The sequence below is a fragment of the Pyricularia pennisetigena genome, chromosome 3 (assembly GCF_004337985.1).
Source record: "Pyricularia pennisetigena strain Br36 chromosome 3, whole genome shotgun sequence".
Taxonomy (NCBI): domain Eukaryota; kingdom Fungi; phylum Ascomycota; class Sordariomycetes; order Magnaporthales; family Pyriculariaceae; genus Pyricularia; species Pyricularia pennisetigena.
The window spans coordinates 1,257,966-1,282,038 of NC_043742.1; the positions used below are offsets into that span (position 1 = coordinate 1,257,966).

General features: G+C 32.3%; 1 protein-coding gene across 1 annotated transcript; it reads right to left on the minus strand.

Annotated features, from left to right (window-relative positions):
• Window positions 1–22,457: 22,457 nt before the first annotated feature.
• On the minus strand, window positions 22,458–24,073 carry PpBr36_02292 (uncharacterized protein; the record flags this gene model as incomplete). The annotated part of the gene is made up of 2 exons (XM_029889474.1): window positions 22,458–22,847; window positions 23,819–24,073. 2 exons carry the CDS (start codon window positions 24,071–24,073, stop codon window positions 22,458–22,460), a joined length of 645 nt encoding a protein of 214 aa, XP_029753944.1.

Here is a 24,073-nt window from a genome sequence, read left to right on the forward strand (position 1 = left end):
GTATATTTTTGCTGCGTAAAATTACCAAAATAATGGAAATTTTGCAATTAGTTTTAATCGAATTTAAAAAGTTTAACGAAAAAATATGGAGGAAAAACGAAGACCTGTAATTTTCCTTTTTAGCAGAGCTTAGCACGAAAAATTGGTTTCCGCGAGATTAAATAGCGTTATTATATTATTGTATAATATTTGCTCGCCGTAGGTTAAAGTGGTATTATTGCTGCAGCCCCATATTGAGGTTTATATTTACCAATATTTGGTATTTAGTATTTTGTGGAGGCGGTTTAATATTTGCCTTTTTTTTCTGCGACCGTTACTTTTAATTCGTAAAACAGATGACGGATAGGAACTGTTTTTTAAAATATAAAATATCCCCCAATTATATTAAGCAAATAGTCCCAAATTTACAGTCCAAAAGTGCATAAATAATTTATATAATAAAAAGTTTTCCAAAGGTAATCCGGTAATTTAAAGGTATTATGGTATTGTTTCGCCCATAAATCCACCATTTGTTTAACATTTTTTTAAAGTATAGTCGCTCTTTATTAAGCTCCCCTTTTTTATAGCTTTTTCGGAAATCCCAAAACGTATTAGTTTTAGGAATATTTCCAGCTCGTAATATAAATTACTGTTTTTAATTTTCAAATCCCAAAATAGCAAATCAAAGAATTGTTTTTCCATTTCGTTTATTTTTGCAATATTAAAATGGAAACCATAACCTAGGTTATTACCGTTTGCGTTTATTGCACGTAAAAATGCGTATTTGGCCCATTTTTTATTCCGAGGCGATTTATCGTTTAAATATTTGGTTGTTAGTATCAAATTTGCCAAAAATAATTTATACGGCGTATTTGGATAATTAATGCAGTTTTGGAGGCGGATTCTTAACCGACTTAAATAAACCCAAAAAAATATTAATATTGCAGCTCGGATTTTGGAATGCCAAACCAGGTTGGCAATAAACCTTTCGAGGTCCGATATGCTGGATTTAACAAATACGTTTATTTTTTTGTTATTTTTACAAACAATTACCTCGTTTATCCTTATAGCGAAATATTTAATCGTTTCCCATATAATAGGGTTATTTACGAAGGCCCGCAGGGTTGTGGCGTTTAAAGCATTATTATTCGGATTTAAAAATTTTAAATTTTTGCAGTAATTAATCGATATGGTTAGGTGGTTAACGCTGGTAATTACCAATAGTCGACTAAAAGAATATATAAAACAAAAACGTAAAATGTATTCGTTTTAAAAGTAAACGATAATTTTTTTTGTAAAAAAAAGGGAATAAAACGAATAATAAAATAAAGATTACGGAATACTATTAAAAAACTAGGTTTTGTTAATCGGACCAATTTTTTATTTTGGGCGCGAAAATTCCGCTTTATGGCAAATACGCAGGGTGAAATTGCAACCAAATTTTGCGATATAATCAAATGTTTGGCCTGGCCAAATTCTGGGACCTTAGGAGTTGACAAATTTGACACGAACATTTTAAGTTATTAAATCCACCAATTTTTACAATATTAATATACCTAATTTGGTATAATACGTATAGTATTATTTTTAAACGTATATAATAAATTTTTATTACCTGGTTTTCCGAACTATAACGGTATTATTTGGTTAAGGACACGAATTTGGAAGCATCTAAATTACCTTTAATTTGCCATTTTCCAGGTTTTGTTTTTATTCCAGCCCAGTTTCCTTTAACCTGCCATTTTAATTGTATTATATGCGCCTATATGCATTTTCCTATAATTGGGAAACATTCCACCTTCCGTCGCCATCCGCGTAAAAACAGTTTCGGTATTGCCCAATAACGCGTTAACATGGCCGGTAACGCTTACGTCTACCGTATTTGCCGCGAATAAAAAACCGAATTCCCTAACCGTTAGGTAGGCGTTTGTCGAATCGTTACCGGGAAACGTAAAATAAAACATTTTTTTTAATAGGAATAACCATTTATTAAATGGTTAATAAAATTAAAATACGGTTTTTTATTTTTTGCCCGATTTTACAAATTATATAATATATTGTGCGGTTTTTCGGACTTTTTTGGCGGAATAACGCTCCAAATAATATTTTATACGTTCCCTAAATTTAAATTGCTTTTAGCGTCGATAGGCGAATCCAATTCCCAATATTTAATCGTAAAAACGCCATTTTGTGCACCGATCGCCGTTACGTTTAATCGTATTTCTGCCACCGTATAGGGAGCAAAAAGCAAAACGGTTAACGGAAACGCCTTAATAAAACGTATTTTTAACTTTTTCGTACGATATATGTCGTTAATATGGCTAAATTAAATAGGATAGTTAATGGGCCGGAATCTGATTAAAAATAAAAACGGGTTAATAGTGTAATCCTTTTGTTGGATTTAAAATAAAAGGTTTATATTATTATTCCGCTTTTTATCCCGTTTTTAATTTACCCATACCAAAATCGGTTGAACTATTTTTCGTGGAAACGTTACACTGCTAAACAGGAGCGCAGGAGCGCCACATTTTTATATTTAATATAATTTAAATTTAATATAATATTAAATTTAGCATAATATTAAATTCCCAGGTTTTATCGCATGCTAAAGCTCTATTTTGGGCAGGAAGGTGAACAAAATATATTTGGAGTCGAAATAGAACGAAAAACCGTGTCCAGGCCGGTAATAATTCCAAAATTCAAACTCCCATATTAATTTACTTTAATTGTTAGTCAAATACCCGTCCCCATTTATATTATATTTTTTTTATTAAAAGTTAGCATTTTCGTATTTATAATTTCCTGTTAATAAAAGCCGTACACGACGAGGGTTATTATGCAAATTAAATTCGAAAATAATAACCTTTATCCCTATTTTAATGGTAAAACTTTCGCCTATTTTTATTTAATTGGATGGCCGCCTTTTTTTTTTTGCCGTTTTCGTTTTCGTTTTCCAAAATTAAAAAAAGATTGCTACCGTCCTCCAAAAGGCTAGGGTAATATTTTAAAAACGTCGATATAATTTTTTCGTTATCCTTTTTTAAAACCAGCAAATTTCGCGCCTATTATTCGATTACATGTTCCAATCCCTCGATTTGAGCTTTGTTTAAATCCGCATTTTTAATAAATTGGTAATACTATTGTTCCCACGCAATTTGGTTTATTTCGGCTTTTTCGAATTAAAGCTCCAAATTTTAATTAATTTTTATTATTTCCTCCTGGTTTTTAATGGCCTTGGTATGGTTTAATATAAATTTTTTTATTTTTCCTGCAAATCGTGCATTTTGTAAAACAATGCCTAAATTTCCATACGTTTTTATTAGTAAATCCGCTTTTTTTTCACATTTATTTGGCGGGCGGATTTAATTATTTGCAATGCGCGATAAAAATAATGGTTAAAATAACTATAATTGGGTATTTAGTAATATATTAATTTCACGTTTTCCTAACCCGTGAGCAAATCGGTTTGGGGACGTTTGGGAAATGGTAAAGTGGCAGTTACCGTATTATTTTTATTCGAAACAATTACGCCGTTTAATACGTGGTTTTAAAGCGCGGTTACCATGGTTTTTAAGGTCCTATAATTCTATGCGATTAATAATATTAATAAAATAAATTAGCCATTGTTTTAACCTAGGAATTGGCGACGGTAACGGCGTCGGATTCGATTTTTATAATAAATATTCTTTTTTTTATACCTATATTTATATTTTAAAAGTTGCTAATTAAAACGGGGTTTTTATCGCCTGCGCCTGTTCGCCCACGCAATTAGATTCCGTATAAACGGTCCAAATCTGGTTTTTGGCGATTTTTTTTATAATAGCCGCCTTTTTCCTTTTTTTGGTCGATATTGGTACTGTGCAAAAGTAATAATATAATAATGCTGTTTTGGGTTGCACCTCCGGTTTTTAAATCGGCATTTTTGCAGGGTATACCTTCCATAAAACCTGGTAAATGTACGGGCCCCATTATTTTTTGGTTAATAACCTTAATTCGGTTTTTCGGCCCTGTATTCCAGGCGTACAAATACCAATTGCGTATTTGAAAAATGGTAAATTCGAAGGTTATAACGTTTTTTTACTGGACCCGGGGTTTTGGTTTTTATTACCACTTTGGTAAAACTCCATCCCTGGTTTTCCTTGCGACGGAATAGCATTTCGACGGATATAATAGCGCCAAAACCCCATTATTTTAAGGTATATTGCTAATATTTCTTTTTCCTTCCAATCGCAGTAGTTTTATCGGTATTACCGTTCGATTTTTTGTTATTTTTTATTACCAATTTTATTATAATCCCGAGGTTTTGGTTTGAATTACCAAAATCACCGTTATTAGTATTAAATAATTTAATATTATTATAAGGACAAAATACGTCCAAGGTTGTGGGTTTAACATTTGCGACGCCATTTTGCCTAATGTTGTTTATTATATCGCCAATGTTTCGCTGTCCTTATTTTAATTATATATATACGCGGGATTTGGTATTATATTGTCGAAATATTTCATATATCGCCTGGATAATATTATAATATAAAACCCCCGTATACCGCTAACGGTAAAATCCTGGGGCTGCTTTTTTTTAGCATTTGGTATGTAGGCCTATTTTTAAATCTGTCTTACGGGGTGTATTCGAGGTCGGTTTAAATATTTAAAAACTTTTTATATTTATTAATTCCGCGCGCGCCGACCGTTAAAATACCTGTGCTTACAATATAGCTCCTCGTTATAGGGAAATTACGGGAAATAATATATATATATTTTGGAATTGTGGGATTTATACAGCCCTAATTATTTGTAAAAATTTAAAAATTATATTATTCGCCCCATTAAACCATCCCCTGGCCAATTTAAATTCGTTCGGTCTCCTAATCCATTATTATCTGTTTTACCGAAAAAGTAACGGGTGCGAATACCCAATATTCCAAATAAGGTTTAAAGATTTTAACCGTATTATAAGGTATTATTTTTATTAGCCATGGCCGTTTTCGTGTGGACCGTTAAAAACGGTTCCGCGAAATCATTTTCGGATCCCAAATCGGTATAAAATTTAGTATTCGACCAATAATTCTATTATATCCCCTTCCTCTTATTTTGGTGGCCGTTTTCATCCTATCCCGGCTCCTTTTATTGCAAAATTTATCCAATTAACCGGAAAAATCCATTAAATATTAACAAATTTCGAGCTTATATAATAAAGGTATAATTATATTTTATTTTATTTCTATATTAAAATATACTGGTGCAAAATAGTGAATTTTTGGGTAAATGTTAAAATTTGGAGGATTTGGCGGTTCGCGTTTTTTTTGTCCCCTATTTGCTCCCTTGGTTATTTACATTTAAAACGGACCCGGTGGGGTATTCCGTTTAAAATTAAACCCCATTGGGTGGAATCGTATTTTTTCCAAATAGTATTAACAGTATTAATAACGCTAACAATAACGATTCCAGGGACGAAATACCATTTAAAAAATTGTACTGCGATTATTTATATCGTTATTGGAAAAATATAGTTCCAAAGGTCCTTTTCGCGGTTTTTCGCGACAAATTCGTTACTATATATTATATTACCTTTTACCGTTCGATTACTATAATAAATTTTGTAAAACGATTAAATGTAATTTGGTTAAATTTTTTGGAATAAATATTTACCGATTTGGATTTTTTACAAATTGTTACGAATATCGTTTTAATTTATTCAAATTTTGCTAACAATCGGTTTTATACCTGCATTTAAATAATATAAAACCTAATTCCTAAGGCACGGATTTTATTGGTAGCAATTTCGCACCCTACAAAATGCTTCGCGCCAATTTTTAGCGAAAAAGCATAAATATAAACACTACCGGAAACCACGCGGGTTCCGACAACAGTAATGGTTACAACTGCTATGCAAACGTATATTATAAATAAACCATATTAACGTAATATAATAATACGAACCCGTACATATTTCCAAACGTACAACCATAATAGCACTAAAATTAATTTTGCGCAGGGTATCCGCAATTGGCTTCGTTCGATACCAGTTGAATCTGGCCTAACGGCGCAAAAAATCCTAATTTCGCGTCCAATTAAAACACCTGAATTTCACCAACCGTAGCTACGCCAATTATAACGCGGCTAATCGGAGGACGTAATACGTTAAAACCACAATTACGGGTTAAAATATCGAACAAATTTAAACGAGAAATTTGTAATTTTTACAGCGAAAACAGGGATTTAAAGCAGGTCGAAATAGCGACCCGGTTTAAAATAAATAAAAAGCAAATATTTACCAATATTTTATTTGGTATTGCGCGGTTCCAAACACAATTTAAAATTAAAATATATTTTTATTTCCATATTGTTTAGCAGATTTGCTAATTAAACTAAAAATTTTAACACTATTTCCAAAATTTTATCCGAAAAAAATAAAATTTTAACTGTAAATAAGCTTTCGGAATTTTCCGAAATTAATATCGAGGAAAAACTAATTTCCTGGATTAATTAACGTTTTTCCGTTATTTTTGCTAAACAAATTCGAGAAAAAATTAGGCAAATTTGCGAAAATAACCCGGAAATATCGAAACAATTTGCAAAACGAGTCCTGTTTTTGAACTGGATAAAGGTTTTTAAACGAAAACATCGTTTCGGTATCCCTTATTTCCAAACCTTTACGCTATACGTCCTTTAACGTAAAATATCGCCAATATCGCCGCAAAATTACTTGCGGGGTTCGCCAGTTATTTCGATTTAAAATAATAACCGGATTTGCAAAAGTAACAGCTTTTCCGAAAACGATTCGTATAAAAAAATCAAAAACCGGATTTTCGTTCAATTATTAATTTAAACATTTAATTTCGCCATTTATAAATACCCCGATAAATACCGCTTTACCAATATTTTATCCAATTATTTCCGACGGCGGATTTGTATCCATATAAAACAGATTAAAACCATTAAAACGCTTCGATTTCGACGATTTCGAGCGTAAATAAACCCAAGCGCCACATTATATAACCAATAAACGTTATAAAACAAAAGGGCTAAATTCCGGCTTTTATCAGGTACCGCCAGTAAATTTACCAGGTTTATAGCTACCGCTTACCAGTTCCTTTATTATATCGCCCGAACTACCACAAAATTGGACCAATTACCATAACGTACTTTAATTATCGGACTTCTTTTCCTATACCGTCAATTTTGGTGGTTTAAAATATAATTAACCAATTAAAAAAAACGCGCAAAAAGCCGTGGAAATATTATTAAATTATATAAATAACGGGGCAGGTAATGTGGGTAACTTTTTTGCAATTTTTAATTTAAAAGAGAGGTTTGGTTTGCATAAAAACGGGGATTTTACAACGTAATTAAAAGCGGAATTATGTTAATATTGGTATATAATTGGATTTTATAATTATAACCCGCAATAATCCTTTGCAATAGCGCTTCCTATTTGGTTTTTTCCATTTAAATGTGGCCTGTGCTTTTTGTTCCGCATTTTTTCAGATTTTTTAATAATAATACAACCTAATCCATTCCGCGGCAGTAATTTGAAACGTTTACCCGCAAATTTTCGATAAAGTTTAAAAGTTCCTGCATTTGAAATTGCAATCCCGCCTAATTGGCCCGAATTTGCCGGTTTTTTTCCTCCGTATTTAATTTAATTCGTTTTTCGATTTTTAACCTTGTTTTAAAATCGTCGACCTTTGCGCAAAGTTTTTCGTTTTTTTTATTAAAATCTTCGATTATAGCTGTAAAATTTTTGCCAGTGGGCAAAAATTGCAAACAAATAAGGAAGGAAAAAATCAGTTCCCATCGTAACCGGTTTGCAAAAGAGATATACCGTAATAGCTAATTAAAATAATGGGGTCGCATTTTAAATTGGCACAGTTTTAAACCTTTTTCCTACTGCATAAGATAATAAATAATAAATCCCGGTCGATTGGTCGTTTAAATTTTCCGCAAATATAGGTTTAAAAATCTCTTTTTCACCAAATATGAACTTCCATCGGTAAAGGTTATTTTTCCCTGGGTTAAAACGTATATCGCTTAATCGGACGATAATCCTCAATTTTTCGTTTGCAATTTATTAATGCGTGTGCGAACGCATCGGAACGGGCGGGGGAGAAAAAACAAACCCATTTATATAATTAAAGAATTTTATGCGGCAATTTTCTTTTACCTCCCTTCGGTTATTATTCCCTACCGACATTTTTAATTTGGTTCCTTAGGTGGCCGAACGATATAAACCATTTAAAAAATTATATTATTTATATTTAATTTAATGGAAAATTGGCTGGTTAGTCCCTGATTTAGCCTTTCGTTAAGCCCGAATTTGGGTTTTAATTAAGCCCAAATTTGGGCCACCTATGGTAATAAATCACCTGGGTTCCACTTTTGGCCGGTAATATCGATAGCAAAAACTCCGCGTCACGTTGGTGGCAAAATTTTGTCCTGCTGCAATTAAAATAAAACGGGCAAACGTTTTTATTAGGATCCCAAACCGTACGCCGGTTTAGCCTTACCAGGTATTATAGTATAATTCCTCGATTTCGAACAAATAAATACCTAATTTGTAACGGTATTGGTAAAATGTAAACCGACTTTTCGTTTCGCCCAAATTAGCGTCAGATTTATAACGCCTTTTAACCAAATTGGGCCCCATAATAATTGAAATAACGAATGCTGTTAAATTTAATATATACCTTTTTTAAAAACAAAACGGGCGAAACCTTATTTAAAAAAATTTATTTAAATTACTGGTACCCGCTATTGCCGAAAAAAATTCGACGGCCAAGGAGTTTGGCCAGCCTTCGAAATTATCGAATCCTACCCGTCCTTTATCTTTATAATAACCCTGCATTAATTCCATTATTATATTGCTTAACGACCTAATATTTGTACTTTTTCGTTGCATAAACTGGCAGTTTTCGTACGACTTTGGATTATTTTTAAACTGCGTAATTACCAAAAACATTTAAAATATTTATATATTTTTACCTGGCCAAACATATCTATCGGAATATTGGAGCAGGTAAATTGGTTATGTTTTAAACCTTTTATTTTTAAATAAGCCAAACCTTCGATAAATTGTTTTTAAATTTTTAACTTTGGTTTTAAACGCGTGGGTATATGGATTTATCATATTTAACCTAAAATTGAAGCCATAATTATATTATCCAAAAACGGATTTATTGCGAGTTCCGTAAATGATAATAACAGAAATTTAAACGTAAAAATATATAAATTTTGCAAAAAAAACGCTTTATAATACGCGAGGAAATTATCGTGTCGGATTTTCTGGATAAACCTTAATTGTACTTTGGCGTCGGGCTTATATAGCCTTTTAACGGCGACTAATATTGGCCGGCCCGGCATAAGGTTAATTTTTTGCGCCACCGTAATATAATTATTATTTCTATATTTAAATTGGAAAATATCGCGGTATTTGTTTTAATAGGATTTAAATAAAATTTTTTCAAATCCGTTCGTTGGACGAAATAATATGGTTTTACCCTGTTTAAGAAATATACCGGTAACACCGTTCGTGCGATTATTACGTGGTTTTTCGTAAATAATATTTATCCGTTTATTTGAAAAAATAACAGGTATTTTAAATCCTAATATTGGTTTACCATATTTCGTTTCGCCATTTTTAACCTGCGTTAAAATTAATCCATTTTGGAGTTTTATTTGAATTTCCGGTGGTTCGGCCGCCGGTAAAAATTGAATTCCAAAATTTTAATCCCACGCGCGGTTTCCGGGGAATATTGTTTCGCGTTTTTTTTGGTGCGTTTTAATATATAAATCCAGAATTTCTTAATCCATAATTGCTTTGGAAAACGTGATTTTCGATTGAAAAATAATATAATTAATTCCGAATGTTTATTACGTTGTTTGTTTTTTCGTTCGTACCCTGCAGCACGTTTTTTTAAAAACAGTTAATAACTTTTTTTATTAAAACAAATTTCCAAAAATAGGGAGGGACCGGATTTTATCCCCATATTTTTTAACGCAATCCTATTTCCGTCTATAAAAACTATATAGCATTTAAATTAAAATTTTCAATTATTTTTATATTAAATTTCGGATTTTTTTACCCTAATTTATATTCCGGAAACGCCCAGCATTGTCGACGTTAATATATTTCGAACTTTGGTTATTTTTGCGTCCCGGCGTATTAAGGCAAAAAAAAAACCAAATATTTGGGAATAATTAACGTTAATATTAATATTTTGTTATTTCCCTATTTTAAGGAATTAAATCCATAAAACGTAAAACGTTTTAAAAAGTTTTATATTGGTAAAAAGGGCTGGCGCCCCGAAAAACTACCTAACCATATTTTTATTTATATAAAAAAAATTAATTTAACGAATTTTTTTATATAACTGGTATATTAACGGAAAATATTTTAAAACCAATTCGAGGAAAATATCCAAAGTTGGAATTCCTTCCCTTTTTTAAATTGGAATATTTTCGAAGCCGTTATAAAATCGAAATTGTTCGGGAATTGCGTTTTTACGCCCAAAAAAAATGGATAATGGATTTTTATCCCGCCGGTATATACCTGGATCCCAGTTTTACAACGGATACTAAAATTAACGGTTTTATAACAAATATTAGTAAAAATTCGAAAATTACGTTAATAAATAAATATACGAACGAAAAAAAGCCAGACGACGGGGAATTTTATTATAAAATTTGTTAATTCCAAAAAGCTTTCGGGTTTAAAAATTTATATTTCGAAATACAATGGTAGGTTCGATTTGCGTTTATTGCGGATACGAAAAACAAATAATAAAGATTGCAGTAATTGTTGGACCACGTTTAATTTGGGCCAATTTTCGATGCTTTCCTAAAATTTCCGGCCCTATACGGGGGTATACGCTTTAATATGGTTAACAAAATAATTTGTTTTAAATGCCACGACGTGAAATCTACGAATCCGATATATTAATTGGAATTTACTAATAATTATAACCAATTTTTTTTAAACTTTTTAAATCGAATAAAGGAGTTTTACTTTTTCGTATTCGATAATAATAAAAATAAAATAAAAAAGGTTACCAAAACAGATATAGCAGCGTTGCAATTAATTGCCCCTGGCGCATTTATATTGGAGGCGGTCGCTTTCCGCGGCCGCGTTAAAGGCGGCGATATTTTTCAAACATTTAATTTTAACGAAAGGAAGGAAATTTGGTCCAGGATTTGTTCGAAAACTAAAAATTCCTTAATACCGTCGTTTTTCCAATTTTTCGAAAATTTAAAATATTTAAAAAATCCTGCCGATTGTATAAAAATACTAATTAACCTTAAACGGAAAAATATTATCCAATCGGTATTGGAAAATGTTTTTAATGGGTTTAATAATCCGACCGATATATATACGGTGCAAATAAAGCGCTATAAATTTAAATATATTCGAATAAATCCCGTCGATCGGTTTAATATTTTGTACCGATAATTATAGTTTTTTATTTTCCGCGAAAGGATGGGTATGGAAAAAGAAGCGAAAAAGCGATTAGCAGGGCCCCGTATCGAATATGCAAACGAAAAGGTTTTTTTTAAATTCGCAACGATAGTAAATATATTTGGGTTTAATAACGACCAAATTAAAGCATTAATGCAGCAAAACCCAAATAAAAATATGGCCCGACGTTTATTTAATACGGCGAAAAACCCAATAATATATAGGTATACGAAAAAAGACGATTATATAAGGAAAATAGTTCGTATTATTCGCGAGGCCGAACCGCACGAAAACCGAAAAAAATACGTCCAATTCCGCCATAAATGAAAAAAAAACGGTTAAATTGCTGCGGGTTACCAGCCGTATGGGATTATACCGAAAACAAAAATTTACTTTTTTTGGCCGATTTGTATCGCCCATTGCTAACAAACGATCGGTTAAAATTTGACTTTATATAACGATCGAATTACTTTTTTTTTTCGGTAACCGCATCGCTTGTGAAAATGAAATCCTGGAAGTAATAACTAATACCAGCCAAATTAAATATACCGGCGTTACCACCTATATTACCCAAAACGTACCTGGTAATTGGGAGCAATCGGCGCCACGGTCTCCGATTTTACCGGATAATTATTAGGAGCAGGCCTATACAATTATACGCCACCTATAGGATTTTAAAAAGAATTTGAAATTATTAAATAGGAAAAAAATAGAAAAAAAAACGGAGTTCGGACAATTGCAATATAAGATTAAACAAAATCGGAATATGTATAAATCGTTTGCGCAGCAGTTAAAGCATTTGCAAAACGAAGGAACCACGTTTGAAACAATAATTGAAATGCTAAGGGTTGAAGAAATCGAAAAGCAGAATAATATAAAACGGTTAAAGGAAATAGAATTAGATATTAATCGCAGAATCGAAGTTAATAATATATAATGTCGACAGTTTTCCGAGGACGAAACGAGGCTCCGAACCACAATTACAAAGTTGAAAAGCACAAAGGAAAAACATATTTAGGCAATAGACCAATTATCCACAGCAGTAAAAACGCAAAACGTCCTACGTAAAGCTATCGCACTATCCGGGGTACAAGTTAGTTAAATAATTCCCGAGGGTTACTTTATCCAAACTAACCTTACTTTACACATTCAAATAACAAATAAAGTCTAAAAACCTAACCTCGATCCAGGAAAGAAAATCGTGAAATTTATAATATAGTAATAAACCGTTATATATAAGCTTTTAATCGACCAACCTAAACCCTTAAAACTAGGGCCCTCAAAATTCGAAAAAATAATAAAAAAGTATTTGGGAAAAAAAATAAAAATTTTTAATTACGAATTTAACCATATATCGCCAGTTAATTGTTTCGACCTGGTTATAGGTATACCGCAACCATTCGAAATATATTTTATATTAAATTGGGAAATAAAAAAAATAGGAGGTTTTCGTCCCGGAATGGGTAATAAACAAATTCGAACCGGTTCGAATTCGAATGAAATGGTAAGGTATACGGCGGGGAAAAATGCAGAGGAGCCCGAAAACGTTGCCAAAAAACGTCCAAAATAACCCTCCCGGCAGGAGAAATAACCCCGAAGAAATATAGCGCATAACGTATTAAGCAAAGGATATCCCGGAAATGAAGATGGATTGGCAATATTAGGGCCGCACACTCTAATATTAAGGAAAAAAGGTTGTACTGGGATGCATAAAAAACGGAGGTGCGCCTCGCCAATGTCGACCATATATATACAAATTAACCAATAAGCCTCTCCAATTGTTTAATAATATAAAATTACCTTGGGATAAGGACCAGAGGAGCTAGAAGCTCGATTTAACAAGATTTTCTCAATGCAGTTTTGTTGTTTAATATAATTTCTAAATTTAATACCAAGCTAATTAATAGTGACGGCAGGAAAAACATATTAACAAAAGGTTTTTCCCCATGCAAATACGGCCGTCTGCTCTTAGCTCAATTACCTAGCAAAACTGCTGTTAAAGTCCAGAATTGGGACCGATTTGGTATATATTATAAATTAAAGTGATATACCGAAATTGGAAGCGGGACAGGTTTTTAATATATTTATAATGGTAAGATTATAATTTTGCGTTGGGAAATTAATTACCTTACCGCTTATAATAGCCGAAGGTATTTATTTTATTAAATTATATTTGCTAATTAATTTTGCAAGTTGTTTGAAGTTTAGGGCAATTATTCGAAATATTACACGAAATTTTTTCGGCCAACGTATTAATTGTGGCGATTGGATGGCCGGGTGGCAAAAACGGAAAGGCTAACGTATTAACGACGCGAAAATTTCGAACGCCATATACCCGAATTTGGGCATTCACCACGGCCATAAGGTTTTCCGGTTTACTTATAACGGTAATACACGAACCGTAATTCGTAATATAGTAATTTTACCTAATAATATTTATAATATTATCGTTGTTTTGGACTAAATTGCCCGGGAATTTTTCTTTTTTATCGACGAAAAACTGTTATATTGTAATCGTTTGCCAAAACTGTCGCATTTATTTATAACCGGCCAGTGCGACTTTTATATCGGTATATTTAAACAGGAATTTGGGGTTAATTTTAGGATAAATAAATATATCGTTAAAAACGATGGTTACGGAGCCTTTCGAAAATGGCGAGGCTAACGCCACCGTTAAGGTTATATAATTGTACCCGTCGTTTGGGGATCCCCCGCGAAAATCGTTATTCCAACCCAAATATTTATTAAAGGAAATATATTCCAATTCCGGCCAATTTTTAGGATAATTATTTAATTTTATCCGTAAGGCTTCGGTAATACTCGAACGTAATTCCGTCGGAACCTTTTCCTACGCGATTATATCGGACGCAGGGTTGGTATATATTCCAACCGCGTGATTTTTAAATTCGGTTGTTTGTTGCGCGGCGAACCTGGGGTTTTTAAAAAGCGACGATATCGTTGGAGCGTTAACGCGATAAAACGGATTAAAATATACATGATTTTGCATACCCTGGCCAACGCCGGGACGATTTGTAAGGATTGGAATATTTAACCTTTGCAAGGTATTCGCCGACCCGATTCCGGACATTATAAATAACTGCGGCGTTTTTATAAAACCTGTTAATAATATAATTTCCTTACGGGTAAATAGGATATATTAAAAACCTTACGTGTTAACCATAAAGCCCGTGGCCTTTTTGTCTTTATTAAAAAAAACCTTTTTGGTTATAATAAATAGGTAGGTAATAAAGTTTTTATATTTTATAATTAATCGCATAAACGATATTTCGGACGATTTTTTCAATATAATGGTTATATTAATATTATATATATTATAGGATTGGCCCATAGTCGAACCGTCCCGCATTAAACGGCCGTTTTAAAATCCGGGAATAATAGGAAACCCGAATTCCCCGAATCCTTTTATTACCCACGTACCAAAAATTTGGACGTAATGTAAAAAAATTAAAAATAAAAACTTTTAACCGTTTTTTAACACGGTAAAATTATAATCGATACTGCTATTTTTAGATTTTCGGTTCGTATCGGGGGGTATAAATTTAAAACTTTTTTCAAAATAAGGCAGGAGATTTTTAAATTTATAATTTTCGTTATTAACCCGCTTTACCCACAATTTGTAGGATTAAATATTACCGCGCTGGTAAATTATAAAGTTTTTGGCCGTTAAACCCCCGAAATATTTCCCACGCGGGTATAGGATCGATTTTCCGTCCGTGGCCTAATAAATAAAAATTAGGACGGGTGTTTTGCCAGGGACCGTAACAAAATTTACAATCTAAGGTTTAATAATAAATCCCCAATTAATTTATTTATTTTATGGTTAGGATTTACAATTAATGGATATTTTTATAAAACCTGTTTCGATAGTATCGTCGTTTCGTTTCGACAATGGTAAAGCTTTCGAACATAAATAACGAAAAATACAAAGCAGCGGTCTCTGGTTTATTTTCAAATTAGTTTGTCAAATAAAATAGCTTTTAAACCTTTTTCAGTTCCAGTTTTTCCATATTATAACGCTCCAAAACGATCGTTATTTTGGTGCCTTCGATGTTAATTTCGTGCGATTCCTTATTATATTTATATGGTTTAAACGAATGGCAAATATCTTTAATATATCGAATATCGCCGCCCCAATCGTTTGCGGTAAATAAAAGATATATTCGCTCGTCGCTGCCTTCGTAAAACTTGAAAATGTCGTAGTTTATTAAAACCGGAAAAGGTGGCGAAATATATGTATACGTTTGGTTTATCACCGTATTAAACCATTTATCGTTTTTGAAAATTTTGTTCCAAATTTGCGTTGTTTTTTTTTGCTCTGGGTGGAAATGCGCATTAATCCCAACCTGTACCAATCCTTTTTTAAATAAATACGAGATATAAGAGGTAAATATTCCGTAATCGTGTCCAAAATTTTTTGTAGTAGGTTCCCAAAAACTGCACGCTTCTTTTGTTCAAACATGGGATCTAATATAAAATAAACTACCCGGCGTATCGTGCCTGCAAACAAATATTCAATAGCGCAGTGAGGGTCTTTTTATAAATTATTATTATTGCACCCTGTTTATTACCTGCGTTAGAGATTTGCAAAACCCTAGGTTTCGAAAACAGAATGTATTTCCAGCATCCCATTTTCGGTCCGGAGTTTCCGGAAACCACCTTAAAATAGCAGGGTAAAAAACAGGATTACTTCCTGTGCCTTATAGCACCGGGACGATTTCTGTCCGGGGTTCCGAAATTACGGACCAGGAATTTTCCTTTAACGATATCCCGTTTAAGGAGTTAATTATCCATAATTCCATTTTTCCACTTTATTTACTTAAAATTGGAACCATTAATAATATGTTTTGCATTTCCTGGTTTATCCTTTTATCCCGTAATCCCTACCACTTAACGCCCTTTAAATTGTACGACAATTTAATTGCATTTTATTCCGTAATAAACGTAATTTCAAAGATTTTTAATTTATCGTTTATTATTCGTTACCTATTATACGATAAACGACATTTTCCCTCGCTTTTTCCTACTTTTTTTATCCATCCGAAAATAGTTTTACGAAAAATACGCCGCTAAAACCTAAATTCCTGCGAAAGCGTATAACGTTCGGAGCTTTTTTCGGTATCCCGGGTAATAATGCGACATTTAACTATATACGTTTGTTCGTGTTTGGAAAAAAACTACGACTAATATAAAACCGTAGGTTATTATCGGAAATAGCAACGCCGGTTTTGCCGCAGCCGCCCGTTTTGCGCAACAGTAAAAAAAAACGGTGGCGGTCGTCGAAACCGGTAGCTTTTATGAGATTGGGAACAGCAATATAAACGAGGTTCCGGTATTTACTAGCATATTCGCGAGCAAAAGTGTCCACGATTGGCAGCCAATGGTGAATATATTTCCCAACGTACGGCTGCACCGGCCGGTAACGATCGAATTGGCGAAAATGAGATATGTGGAATTAGGGCCAACGATCGGCTTCTAGTTTAGGATCTGTCGACAATTATGTCCAAGTTCAGGGATGGTAAACCGGTTATGAGATATATATAAAAACGTGGGAGTACGCCTCCCAATCGTATAATTCCGATGCGTAAGCCAATTTTGGTAGAAAACGAAAACACAAAGGTGCAGCGTATATTTTGGAATATTATTGCGTTATAACATTGTTGCTTTTATCGTTTAACCATCGTTTTCCTTTTTGCCCTTTAACACCATTTAAACTATATTGGATAGCACCGTACCTTTGCGTTACTTTTGGTATATTTCCTTATTTATATAACATTTTCCGAGTGACTCGAAGCTACGGACCTGTCCCATTTTTGCTCTTTAATATCGCTTCCGGCGGAGCGAATACCTTTGCGTTTTAGGAAAGCTTGCTCCAGTATCAGGTAACATTAGGAAACGCCTACAAATATTATCTCGAGCCTGCCATCTACTGCTAATCCAAAAATATTTTAAACAATATGCTGTTATTTTAATAAATTTTACGATTTCCGTTATATATATTATCGAATTTATTTTTCACAATAGCAAGCAACTTTAAATTGGCGATTATGTGGCTAAATCTAGGATTTGGACGCAGTTTTTTTAACTGGATTTTACCGCTCGTTTTATAAAACAAGCAATAGGCCCGATCGACGTTTTTAATCGTTTTTTCGAAAGGCAAAGTGAAAAACAATAGTATAGCCACGTTATTATTTGATTTGTGTATTTTTGCTACATTTTTCGAACGAATTGCTAATTTAACGGACCGAAGGTTGTTTCCCATAGCAGTTGGATATTTTTGTCGAAAAAAGGGCTATATTAAATTCCTGGTTTCAAGTTAATAAGTAAAATCTTTTATTTATAAATAAATAGGCTAAACTGTTAAAAATCGAAGGTCGAAAAAAATCAAATAGGAATTTTGAAAAAGGTTGTTTAATTAGGGTTTATATAGTAAAACCGAAATATCCACCTGGCTAACATATTCCCAATTTGGAATTTAAATTGTCCAAAAACCCGTTTGGGGTTTTGGTAAAACTGCTGGTTTTTCCGTACCCATTTCTTCTCTTTTTTTTCGAAAATAAAAATCAAAAATAAAAAAAATGTTGTATAACCAAATATTCCGTTTGCCTGCAAAGTTTCGCGATATGTTAATTTATTCGAAAAAATATCTGCACGACAATATCCTTAACTTTTATAGTATCGTATTGTTAAAAAAACTTTTCGATAAAAATCGTAATACAGAAAACGTACACTCTAAATTAAATAAAAAACAATATAGTAAAATATTAGACCTTAGCGTTACGTTTACCCACCTGAAATTAGGTTTTTTCAGCGCTGATTTTTGGTATTTTCCAAAATTTATATAATAATTTATTTAACTATTTTTGGCTTCGGCTTACGTTTTAGGGCCAAAATTCTGTTTAAACAGGAATAAATTCCTTAAATTGACCATCGACGGGCGAAAAATTGGTAGTTAAATCACTTTTATTTTTCCCCTATTCGGCGTCCGGTTAATTTAACCTACCAATATTATGGCTTAAACGGGGCGTTGGTTATAACCCAAAACTTATTTACCAAAAAACTATTTAACGATTTTTTATCCCATTTATTTCGTTTTTAATCGCGCTCCAACCGATAATTCAAATAAAACGTTATTATTAAATTTGTTAATAACAGTTCGGGGAAATATTTTTATAACGTTTTCGCAGCCACCGGAATATAATAAAACCCATTATTGTTTGGGTGTTTTACTATATGGATATTACGGCGTTAATTTATTGCAAGCCCTTTAATCGTAAAAACGTATAGGGAAATTGGGTATTTTGTTTTAAATATAAATGTCGCGAAAAACTGTTGGATGCAATGAAAAATGGAAATTGGAAACTATTTAGCTGTACTGCTACCTTTGTCAATTTTACTTTTTATAAAAAATATAAAAGCACCTTATTAGGAAATAAAAATAGTAAAATTATAAATGAAAATAAAAATTGGGAAATTAAACGGGTCCGAATATCTATTTACGCCGGGGGATAAAAATATAAATAATTAATACCTGCATAAATTTCGGTTGGATAATGTCCAATTTTAACAACTTTTTACCGAATTAAATACGCTGTTACGGTTATTTCAATCGTAATATACGTTACCACTAGTCGCGGTTATTAACATACCAGTTATACGTGTTTTTATATCGCTATTTAGCGGAAAAAAAAACAGTCGAAAAAGGAAAAGGAAGGTAAAAAACCGAATTTTTGCGCCGTTCAACTTTCAACATTTGAAATATTTAAAAAAGGAAAACGTACCAGGTTTGGAAAAGGTGAAAAAAATATTATAATTTAAACCCTTTATTACGCATATATTACCATTAAATGGTTCGTTAAATTATGAATTAAATTCGTTAATTAAACAACCTTTTTATATTAATAATTTTCACATTTCGCGGAAAATATCGAGGGTGTGGTAACGCTTTTAACAATTATAACGACCGGGATAATATTAATAACGTTTACTGGGTTACGGGAAGCCGTCGCGACACCCACCCCTTACCCACCGACGGAGGTAAAGGTAATTTTACCACCGTTAATATTATATATATTTAACGGGGAATTTACCGCTATTACAGGGGTAAAGTTACGGGATTATTATATAATATTATATATTTTAAAAAAAACCGCCCCGCCGCAATTTGGGGGAAATTATTTCCCAAAAGATTTTGCTTTGAAAAAAGATATACCTTTTAGGTTTTTTTTAGCAGGTAAAACCTTGTTGCGACTTTTTAATATAAATTTAAAAACGTTTGGATAATGGGATGGTTTATAACCTATAGCTCGTTACCCAATTATTATTTAAAATACCGGGTTATTTGGTAATTTGGATAAAAGCAATTGGGCGGACGACGTCGATTACATTTATAAATATAGAATAAAAACCAATTGCAATTATCCGTAATACCGCCCATCCTTCGACGAACTTTTACAAACTTTAATGGCTTAAGCGAAAAATATTTATATAAAAAAATCGTTTTAAATTTAATTATAATGAAAAAAAGGTTAGTTGTGCATTTTGTGTAATTTAAAAATTTACCAAAAGTAGGAGTTTTAAAAATATATTGGTTTTATATATTATATATTAATACGGGATTATTAAATATATTGCAAATAATTGCTGGATAATAAATGCGCACGTCGTGCGCAAAATTGCAAAATAACGCAAAATATATATTGTTCGAAAATTATAATTTTTTCGCTTCCAAAATTTAAAGCCAAAATTGGAGTAAATAAAATATATTATTGCTAGTCCCGGTGGATAAAGGTTACGGGGAGTAAACCTTTTATATAAAAAATACGATTTTTAAACCACGTTATAAAGCAGATATTTATAAAATATATTTAAAGGGTACGATTAAATTAAAATTTGGCCTTAAAAAACCTTTGCGAAAACGTATACAATATTGCTTATAATTGCCCCAAATAACGCACAACATATATATTTTATCGAAAATTCGAACATATCGCCATTTTTAATTTCGATCCATACCGGCAACTCATCGAATTTGGACCGAATTATAAAAAATGTTAAAATGGGGATTATATACGGAACGTAAAGCAATAATCCAATAAGCAGCCGCAATATAAAAACAATGGGCGTCGGTGAAAATAAAATCTTTTTCGACTTTTTAAACCAAATAAAACGGCCATAAACCGATATAACGATAATAAAAATACCGATACCAATTAACATTACGCCGGTTATAAGGGTATGGCGGAAATATGGCGTTATAATTTGCGTAAAAATAGCGTCGATATTTTCAATATTTTGAAAATATTGTTTTAACATTTTCACAATTTCCGGCTCGATAAAAGTAAAAAGGTTAAAAAACAGGGCGTTATATAAGTTTTTACCACCGATTTGGATATAAAATTTTCCGGTCCCCAGGGAGCAGTTTTTGGGAATTAGTTCCGAAATAAATTGGGGCGTTTGGCTGATAATTTTGGGTATATCTTTAATAATTTTTGGGACCGATATAGCAATTGCTCCTGCTGCATTTTGGAAATTGTTTAAAATATTGGAAACACGAGCTCCGGGTTTTATACCGTTTAAAAGACCTTTTTGCTGCGGGAAACGCCGTTGCAGCGCATCGAATTTTAAAATTTGCGTAATATTAAATTTTTGAATTTAGCAGCTCGAAAACGCCAAAAAATTAAATGACTTTATTTATTTGCAAAGTGATTATGCCGGACTTTACAATATCCTCGTTTAAAAGCGTATATACGCTCAATGTTAAAGTGCAAATAGAAAAAACAACTACAAAAGCGAAAGCGGAATGCGCGAAAATTTTCCATTTAAATATGGCGACGGTAAGTTGCAATTTTTTTATAACGAAAGTTAAATTTATATTGGGTTTAATAAAATTTATACGAATTATATTACTTCGTTATAATTTAATTTTGGATTAATTTTAGTTTTTATGGAAGCCGAGCCTTATATATCCGTAAAACAGGTTTAGGAGATTAAATCCTGGCAAATTGTCCCACTTTAAATAATAGCTTATATAATCGCTATTAACCGACAATTACCAACCAAAACCCAGCGGGGAATATTTCGCAATTTACTTCATTTAACTTTAAACCCTATTCGCGCTATGGATTCTTTTTCTGTTTTTACCCACCTCGGTTTTCGTACCTGTCCAATTTCGGAAAATTCGGTAATCCCGTCCGAATTTTTCAATCCCGAAATCCAAATATTGTCGACCATTATTATGCGATCACTTTTCCCAAATAAAGCAATTTTATCGGTTTTTTAGCGCCCTATTTGCACATAGCAAAATTGGTTATCGAATAATAAAAAAATTGCGAATTAACGGGTATCGATAGTAAGAAATAATATAAAAAGCTCCAACCGTTTTTTTTTTCATTTGTTTTTTGTTTGGGTAGTGTTGTTTTATTTGTTTTTTTCTTTTAAATCCAAAATAGGTATTTTTTATAAATTTTGTACATTATTACCTTTTAAACCAGGGAAATGTTTTACCATTTTTTTCGCCTTTATTTCGCATAATTATTTTTATTTGCTAAACTATTTGGCACGCTTTTTAATATGGTCGTTTAACCCAAGTAACCATAACCGGTACGTAAAATTGGCCTTTTCCAAACGTTTTTCTAATTTTACTAACGTATAAATTTACAAATTTTTGCTCCCATTATAGGCTTTTGGCGAATGGGAATTTGGATATTCCGTCGAAATTTAAAAAAAAGTTTTAAATATATATATCGCCCATTATCCTCAACTTTTCGCGATTTAAATTCTAATATTCGTTCGCCATTTAATTTCCGAATAGCCATTTGTATTTTTTAATTTTAATATCGACAAACCCGATTTACTTTAATATTTTTTCCAGCTTTTTTTCCGTATATATATAATCGACCCCGAAAATTATTGTTTTTAACGTAATATAATATAACCATTTTACCGGTAACAACGAATAATTTAGGCATTCCGGAGGCAGGTTTAAAAGGATTGGTTGGTATATTTCCTAAAACTTAATAATACTACCGGGCCGGAAATTGTTAAAGCAGTTTTGGATTATTAGATTTTGGTTTGGGTATATAAATAGGAGTATGCGGTTATGGATAAAATCGAAATGTTTTAAATTACCGCAATTTTGGCCTAAATGCAAACCTGCCAGCCTTTTCCAGTCCGTAATAACATTTCCAATAACAAATTTGCAATTTGGTGGGATTTTGGGTGGTAAAAGCGCGAAAATATCCATATTATATACGACGGTCGCCGGATTTTTGGTTGTAAATTCGGTGGCCCAAATACCGGTACCTGTGCCGAAATTTAGGATACGGTGGAATGGGCCGTTTTCCTGTGTCGGCGCGTTCAAAAATCGATTTTTTAATGTTAAAAACCACAATTGGTGCTGCAAATTTAATTTTTTACCGTTATTTTCAACGTTTGGTGGAGGTAAAATGTATTTTTGAGCCGATATTATAGTTTTTGTCGGTTATGCGTTAATATAAAATTTGTTTTAAACGAAATTTGAAAAAACGGAACGACGTAACGAGCAACAATTATTTTAAACCAGTTTTAAATCCAAATTCAGGTCCAGATTTAACTTCAGACCGAATTTAGGATTGCCAAAATTAATATAATAAAACGTAACCATTACCTTTTTTCCCAATTTTTACCTTAAATATCCACTAAATCGGGGTTGCGTTTGGCCTAACGCTTTTATTTTTAAAATCCCTAACAAACCCTGGGTTAATATCCCTTTTATCAATTTATATTAGTTTCCAACGGGCGAAATACTGTTTAAGGCCGGTTTTTTCGTAAATTTTTTCTGTTAAAATAAAATCCACCATTTATTTATCCGTTTTTGAACCGCGCGTTTTTTATTTTGTCGGGATATTTTTAATTCGAATAAAAACTTTATACGATCTCCTTTTTTTTTGTTTTTTTTTATTAAATTTGCATTTTTGTTATCGATTTGGCCGTAACGATTTGCTTTACCCTTAAGGGTTATTTTATTTTTTTTATCCCCAAAACGGGAATCTTTTACCATTTTTATTTTTGCAAATTTTTTAACCAATTCCGGTTCGTTACCTTTATTTTGGTAATTTATAGAAAAATTGCTTCCCGAAACAGTTTGCTTTTTTTTAATACACCTATTAACGTATGGTTTTCGGTTACGGCGGGTAAAAAATATTGCAACAAATTGCTGGGTGTCGGTAATATCGGGTTTTTATCCCAATTCGGCTAATATTGCGCAGGATAATACGAAATACCCATCGGTTTTTCGGATCCTGTATAGAATTTTTACCGTTTGGTGGGTCGATCCGTTAATTCGACGAATTAATTTTTATTAATTTCATTTTTATTAATTTTTGCTACCGTTATACCAGGAAACGAATTTCCTTTTAAATCGCCAATTAGGTTAAAAGGTTCGGTATAAATAATATGCTCCGCGAACTGCTTTATTTTAAATGCAATTTCGGCTGCTGTGGCAGTTTTGTCTGGATTTTGGGGCAATTTTGCCAGCGGCGGTTGGGTTGTGTAATTTTCCAAACAATACTTTCGCCGGTTTCCAGATTCGGTTCGCAATTTGCTATTAGTATTATAGTTTAATTTTAAATATAATTGGTCCAT